The sequence below is a fragment of the Oncorhynchus keta genome, chromosome 4 (genome assembly GCF_023373465.1).
Source record: "Oncorhynchus keta strain PuntledgeMale-10-30-2019 chromosome 4, Oket_V2, whole genome shotgun sequence".
NCBI lineage: Eukaryota > Metazoa > Chordata > Actinopteri > Salmoniformes > Salmonidae > Oncorhynchus > Oncorhynchus keta.
The window spans coordinates 83753372-83761235 of NC_068424.1; the positions used below are offsets into that span (position 1 = coordinate 83753372).

Consider the following 7864-nt stretch of genomic DNA (forward strand, 5'->3'; position numbering starts at 1 on the left):
GGAACATCACTGATGTCATCCCTTCCCCACATGCAGCAGCAACATCACTGATGTCATCCCTTCCCCACATGCAGCAACATCACTGATGTCATCCCTTCCCCACATGCAGCAACATCACTGATGTCATCCCTTCCCCACATGCAGCAGCAACATCACCTGATGTCATCCCTTCCCTACATGCAGCAGCAACATCACTGATGTCATCCCTTCCCCACATGCAGCAGCAACATCACTGATGTCATCCCTTCCCCACATGCAGCAGGAACATCACTGATGTCATCCCTTCCCCACATGCAGCAGGAACATCACTGATGTCATCCCTTCCCCACATGCAGCAGCAACATCACTGATGTCATCCCTTCCCCACATGCAGCAGCAACATCACTGATGTCATCCCTTCCCCACATGCAGCAGCAACATCACTGATGTCATCCCTTCCCCACATGCAGCAGCAACATCACTGATGTCATCCCTTCCCCACATGCAGCAACATCACTGATGTCATCCCTTCCCTACATGCAGCAACATCACTGATGTCATCCCTTCCCCACATGCAGCAGCAACATCACTGATGTCATCCCTTCCCCACATGCAGCAGCAACATCACTGATGTCATCCCTTCCCTACATGCAGCAACATCACTGATGTCATCCCTTCCCCACATGCAGCAGCAACATCACTGATGTCATCCCTTCCCTACATGCAGCAACATCACTGATGTCATCCCTTCCCTACATGCAGCAACATCACTGATGTCATCCCTTCCCTACATGCAGCAACATCACTGATGTCATCCCTTCCCCACATGCAGCAGCAACATCACTGATGTCATCCCTTCCCTACATGCAGCAACATCACTGATGTCATCCCTTCCCTACATGCAGCAACATCACTGTCATCCCTTCCCCACCTGCAGCAGGAACATCACTGATGTCATCCCTTCCCCACATGCAGCAGCAACATCACTGATGTCATCCCTTCCCCACATGCAGCAGCAACATCACTGATGTCATCCCTTCCCCACATGCAGCAACATCACTGATGTCATCCCTTCCCCACATGCAGGAACATCACTGATGTCATCCCTTCCCCACATGCAGGAACATCACTGATGTCATCCCTTCCCCACATGCAGCAACATCACTGATGTCATCCCTTCCCCACATGCAGCAACATCACTGATGTCATCCCTTCCCCACATGCAGCAACATCACTGATGTCATCCCTTCCCCACATGCAGCAACATCACTGATGTCATCCCTTCCCCACATGCAGCAACATCACTGATGTCATCCCTTCCCCACATGCAGGAACATCACTGATGTCATCCCTTCCCTTTCGTTCTTATTTGATCTGCTGTTGATCTTCTCAGACCAAAACCTTACAAGGGAAAAAAAAAGTTCTGCTGATGAATATGGTAACTCTCAACCTCTCCCCTCCTCCTTTCTACCACTAACCTCTCTCACCCCCCCCCCATCTCCCTGCAGATTATGAGAAGATGTTTGGTACTAAGTGTCATGGCTGTGACTTTAAGATCGATGCTGGGGACCGCTTCCTAGAGGCCTTGGGATACAGTTGGCACGACACCTGCTTTGTCTGCGCTGTAAGTCTCCTGATTCCCCTGGACCTCTGTCTATGTCACCTCTATCTACATTAATCTCTAACTGTCTACCTCCATCTCCATTCATCTCTACCTCGGTCTATGACACCTCTATCTACAGTTGAAGTCGGAAGTTTACCTACACTTAGGTTGGAGTCATTACAAGTCATTTTTCAACCACTCCACACATTTCTTGTTAACAAACTATAGTTTTTGCAAGTCGGTCAGGCCATCTACTTTGTGCATGACACAAATCATTTTTACAACAATTGTTGACAGACACAATATTTCACTTACAATTCACTGTATCACAATTACAGTGGGTCAGAAGTTTACATACAATAAGTTTACTGTGCCTGTGAACAGCTTTAAAAATTCCAGAAAATTCCATCATGGCTTTAGAAGCTTCTAATAGGCTAATTGACACCATTTGAGTCAATTGGAGGTGTACCTGTGGATGTATTTCAAGGCCTACCTTCAAACTCAGTGCCTCTTTGCTTGACATCATGGCTGATTTTCTTTTGATTTCCCCAAGACCTCAGAAAAATATTGTTGACCTCCAAAGTCTGGTTCATCCTTGGGAGAAATTTCCAAACGCCTGAAGGTACCACGTTCATCTGTACAAACAATAGTACACAAGTATAAACACCATGGGACCACGCAGCCGTCATACCGCTCAGGAAAGAGACTGGAAAGAGACTGGTTCTCCTAGAGATGAACGTACTTTGATGTGAAAAGTGCAAATCAATCCCAGAACAACAGCAAAGGACCTTGTGAAGATGCTGGAGGAAACAGGTACAAAAGTATCTATATCCACAGTAAAACGAGTCCTATATCAACATAACCTGAAAGGCCGCTCAGCAAGGAAGAAGCCACTGCTCCAAAACCACCATAAAAAAGACACTGTCTTGCAACTGCACATGGGGACAAAGATCGGACTTTTTGGAGAAATGTCCTCTGGTTTGATGAAACAAAAATAGAACTGTTTGGCCATAATGACCATCGTTATGTTTGGAGGAAAAAGGGGGAGGCTTGCAAGCCGAAGAACACCATCCCAACGGTGAAGCATGGGGGTGGCAGCATCATGTTGTGGGGGTGCTTTTCTGCAGGAGGGACTGATGCACTTCACAAAATAGATGGCATCATGAGGTAGGAAAATTATGTGGATATATTGAAGCAACAGCTCAAGACATCAGTCTTGGTCGCAAATGGGTCTTCCAAATGGACAATGACCCCAAGCATACCTCCAAAGTTGTGGCAAAATGGCTTAAAGACAAAGTCAAGATATTGGAGTGGCCATCACAAAGCCCTGACCTCAATCCTATAGAAAAATGTGTGGAAAGAACTGAAAAAGCATGTGCGAGCAAGGAGGCCTACAAACCTGACTCAGTTACACCAGCTCTGTCAGGAGAATTGGGCCAAAATTCACCCAACTTATTGTGGAAGGCTACCCGGAATGTTTGACCCAAGTTAAACCATTTAAAGGCAATGCTACCAAATACTAAGTGAGTGTATGTGAACTTCTGACCCACTGGGAATGTGATGAAAGAAATAAAACCTGAAAGAAATAATTCTGTCTACTATTATTCTGACATTTCACATTCTTAAAATAAAGTGGTGATCCTAACTGACCTAAGACCGGTAATTTTTACTCGGATTAAATGTCAGAAATAGTAGTTGGCTAAGGTGTATGTACATTTCCGACTTCAACTGTACCTTCGTCTCTACCTGTCTCTCCTGAACCTGTTCCATCCTACGTCTCTCCTGAACCTCCTGAACCTGCTCCATCCTACGTCTCTCTTCCTGTCTCTCCTGAACCTGCTCCATCCTACGTCTCTCTTCCTGTCTCTCCTGAACCTGCTCCATCCTACGTCTCTCCTGAACCTGCTCCATCCTACGTCTCTCTTCCTGTCTCTCCTGAACCTGCTCCATCCTACGTCTCTCCTGAACCTGCTCCATCCTACGTCTCTCCTGAACCTGCTCCATCCTACGTCTCTCCTGAACCTGCTCCATCCTACGTCTCTCTTCCTGTCTCTCCTGAACCTGCTCCATCCTACGTCTCTCTTCCTGTCTCTCCTGAACCTGCTCCATCCTACGTCTCTCCTGAACCTGCTCCATCCTACGTCTCTCTTCCTGTCTCTCCTGAACCTGCTCCATCCTACGTCTCTCCTGAACCTGCTCCATCCTACGTCTCTCCTGTCTCTCCTGAACCTGCTCCAACCTACGTCTCTCTTCCTGTCTCTCCTGAACCTGCTCCATCCTACGTCTCTCCTGAACCTGCTCCATCCTACGTCTCTCTTCCTGTCTCTCCTGAACCTGCTCCATCCTACGTCTCTCCTGAACCTGCTCCATCCTACGTCTCTCTTCCTGTCTCTCCTGAACCTGCTCCATCCTACGTCTCTCCTGAACCTGCTCCAACCTACGTCTCTCTACCTGTCTCTCCTGAACCTGCTCCAACCTACGTCTCTCCTGAACCTGCTCCATCCTACGTCTCTCCTGAACCTGCTCCAACCTACGTCTCTCCTGAACCTCCTGAACCTGCTCCATCCTACGTCTCCCCTGAACCTGCTCCATCCTACGTCTCTCTTCCTGTCTCTCCTGAACCTGCTCCATCCTACGTCTCCCCTGAACCTGCTCCATCCTACGTCTCTCTGCCTGTCTCTCCTGAACCTGCTCCATCCTACGTCTCCCCTGAACCTGCTCCATCCTACGTCTCTCTGCCTGTCTCTCCTGAACCTGCTCCATCCTACGTCTCTCTGCCTGTCTCTCCTGAACCTGCTCCATCCTACGTCTCTCCTGAACCTGCTCCATCCTACGTCTCTCTGCCTGTCTCTCCTGAACCTGCTCCATCCTACGTCTCTCTGGCTGTCTCTCCTGAACCTGCTCCATCCTACGTTTCTCCTGAACCTACTCTCTGCCTGTCTCTGTCATCTCACCTCTCTCTCTCTCTCTCTCTCTCTCCCCCTCTTCCTCTCCTCTCTCAGTTCTGCCAGATCAACCTGGAAGGAAAGACCTTCTACTCTAAGAAGGATAAGCCGCTGTGTAAAGGCCATGCCTTTGCTCCCGTCTGAGAGGGAGGGGGTGGTTCAGAGGGGACAGGAACCATTCTCTGAACCCTGAAGACCTCCGCATCGCACAGCTCCAGTCACTCTCCACTCCACTGCAAACCAGACAGCTTTTCAGATGCTCACTATCGCTCAGCTAAAGATGTGTTCCCATATACTTCTATCCCTGGACTTTTCAAATGCATCCTGTGCTGGCTCCCTCCCACTGGCTCCCTCCTACTGGCTCCCTCCGCTGTCAGCCATACTTCCTGGTCTCTTAGTCTAAGATCTGAAGGAATTTGATGTCAACCTTTTTCCAACGAACTGCCTAGTTTCTCAGCTGTTGTTCCTCATTGCAGGTTACTCTAGTATCATGTTGTAGTGTTATTACAAACGGAGTCATTTCAAGCCTTAGCTCAATGCTGTATGTCTCATGTATTACCAGTGAACCACTGAATATGAATATATATATATATATATATATATATATGTGTCATTCTCCCTCTGTGATTGTGATGCTAACCACTGGTGTTGACAAGTCATTCTTTACTGCAATGTGTCTAGTCAGTTCAACTGTTTGGGCAGCAGCTGTTAGTTTGGTAAAATATCACACTGAGCTCCATTTCACATTAACTGTCTTTTAAGTGTCTTCAAAGTTGAAACAACCATTTTAGTGTGTCATTTTCTAAGATGTTACATTTAACTATCGCTCCACTACCGACTTCATTTAAAATCCCCTCTTAGTCTCTGCTTCGTTTGATGCCCTCTATACTCCAGTACTTATGGTAATATAAGGGGCAACCTTACTGCAGTACTGATGGTAATGGGCAACCTTACTGCAGTACTGATGGTAATATAAGGGGCAACCTTACTGCAGTACTGATGGTAATGGGCAACCTTACTGCAGTACTGATGGTAATATAAGGGGCAACCTTACTGCTGTACTTATGGTAATATAAGGGGCAACCTTACTGCAGTACTGATGGTAATATAAGGGGCAACCTTACTGCAGTACTTATGGTAATATAAGGGGCAACCTTACTGCTGTACTTATGGTAATATAAGGGGCAACCTTACTGCAGTACTGATGGTAATATAAGGGGCAACCTTACTGCAGTACTGATGGTAATGGGCAACCTTACTGGTGGTAATGGGCAACCTTACTGGTGGTAATGGGCAACCTTACTGATGGTAATGGGCAACCTTACTGCAGTACTGTTGGTAATGGGCAACCTTACTGCAGTACTGTTGGTAATGGGCAACCTTACTGCAGTACTGTTGGTAATGGGCAACCTTACTGCAGTACTGTTGGTAATGGGCAACCTTACTCTATGGTAATGGGCAACCTTACTGGTGGTAATGGGCAACCTTACTGGTGGTAATGGGCAACCTTACTGTTGGTAATGGGCAACCTTACTGTTGGTAATGGGCAACCTTACTGGTGGTAATGGGCAACCTTACTGATGGTAATGGGCAACTTTACTGTTGGTAATGGGCAACCTTACTGGTGGTAATGGGCAACTTTACTGGTGGTAATGGGCAACCTTACTGCTGTACTGTTGGTAATGGGCAACCTTACTGTTGGTAATGGGCAACCTTACTGCTGTACTGTTGGTAATGGGCAACCTTACTGTTGGTAATGGGCAACCTTACTGTTGGTAATGGGCAACCTTACTGGTGGTAATGGGCAACCTTACTGATGGTAATGGGCAACTTTACTGTTGGTAATGGGCAACCTTACTGGTGGTAATGGGCAACTTTACTGATGGTAATGGGCAACCTTACTGTTGGTAATGGGCAACCTTACTGCTGTACTGTTGGTAATGGGCAACCTTACTGATGGTAATGGGCAACCTTACTGATGGTAATGGGCAACCTTACTGTTGGTAATGGGCAACCTTACTGATGGTAATGGGCAACCTTACTGATGGTAATGGGCAACCTTACTGTTGGTAATGGGCAACCTTACTGGTGGTAATGGGCAACCTTACTGGTGGTAATGGGCAACCTTACTGGTGGTAATGGGCAACCTTACTGATGGTAATGGGCAACCTTACTGATGGTAATGGGCAACCTTACTGATGGTAATGGGCAACCTTACTGATGGTAATGGGCAACCTTACTCTAGTACTGATGGTAATGGGCAACCTTACTCTAGTACTGATGGTAATGGGCAACCTTACTCTAGTACTGATGGTAATGGGCAACCTTACTCTAGTACTGATGGTAATGGGCAACCTTACTGCTTTACTGTTGGTAATGGGCAACCTTACTCTAGTACTGTTGGTAATGGGCAACCTTACTGCTGTACTGATGGTAATGGGCAACCTTACTGTTGGTAATGGGCAACCTTACTGTTGGTAATGGGCAACCTTACTGATGGTAATGGGCAACCTTACTGATGGTAATGGGCAACCTTACTGTTGGTAATGGGCAACCTTACTGGTGGTAATGGGCAACCTTACTGGTGGTAATGGGCAACCTTACTGGTGGTAATGGGCAACCTTACTGATGGTAATGGGCAACCTTACTGATGGTAATGGGCAACCTTACTCTAGTACTGATGGTAATGGGCAACCTTACTCTAGTACTGTTGGTAATGGGCAACCTTACTGCAGTACTGTTGGTAATGGGCAACCTTACTGATGGTAATGGGCAACCTTACTGCAGTACTGTTGGTAATGGGCAAACTTACTGATGGTAATGGGCAACCTTACTGATGGTAATGGGCAAACTTACTGATGGTAATGGGCAACCTTACTGATGGTAATGGGCAACCTTACTGCTATACTGTTGGTAATGGGCAAACTTACTGATGGTAATGGGCAACCTTACTGATGGTAATGGGCAACCTTACTGCTATACTGATATACAGTCATTTGAAAATAATTAATTGGGTCCTAATCATTGGATGTCACATGACTGGGCAGGGATGCAGCCATGGGACTGCATCGGCCGTCAGCCAATCAGATTAATTTTTTCCCACAATAGGGTTTCATCACGTCCGTCCCCCTTCCCACGCGGGAAGAAGCCGGATGTGGAGGTCCTGGCATGGTTAAACGTGATCTGCGGTTGTGAGTCCGGTTGGACGTGCTGCCAAATTCACAAAAAACGACGTTGGAGGCCATCTTATGGGGAAATAAAGATACAATTCTCCAGCACCTGCTCTGCTGGACATTCCTTCGGGCAGCAGGCCAATTGCCTGCCTCTCCCTCAACTT

At 47.1% G+C, this 7864-nt stretch overlaps 1 protein-coding gene and 1 long non-coding RNA gene across 51 annotated transcripts in view; one reads left to right on the top strand and one right to left on the bottom strand.

Annotated features, from left to right (window-relative positions):
- Positions 1–4796, top strand: part of LOC127929747 (PDZ and LIM domain protein 7-like) — a 5285-nt gene extending 489 nt beyond the window's left edge. The window contains exons 2-3 of the mRNA XM_052517997.1: positions 1488–1603; positions 4585–4796. Coding sequence (XP_052373957.1) covers positions 1488–1603; positions 4585–4671 — 203 coding nt within the window. The 3' untranslated portion in view covers positions 4672–4796. The remainder of the gene's footprint in view (positions 1–1487; positions 1604–4584) is intronic.
- A 142-nt stretch (positions 4797–4938) lies between these two features.
- On the bottom strand, positions 4939–7615 carry LOC127929749 (uncharacterized). 50 transcript variants are annotated; one of them, XR_008136012.1, is made up of 8 exons: positions 7061–7394; positions 6943–7016; positions 6381–6912; positions 6145–6336; positions 5878–6100; positions 5717–5847; positions 5647–5681; positions 4939–5611 (listed from the first exon to the last, which is right to left on the bottom strand). It is a non-coding gene; the product is annotated as an uncharacterized LOC127929749 (long non-coding RNA). The 50 variants fall into 50 exon arrangements; XR_008136013.1 differs by lacking the exon at positions 5647–5681 and adding an exon at positions 5612–5646 and having other exon boundaries at positions 4939–5511; positions 5542–5576; positions 5717–6100; XR_008136016.1 differs by having other exon boundaries at positions 4939–5446; positions 5477–5511; positions 5612–5681; positions 5717–6100.
- Positions 7616–7864: the final 249 nt, after the last annotated feature.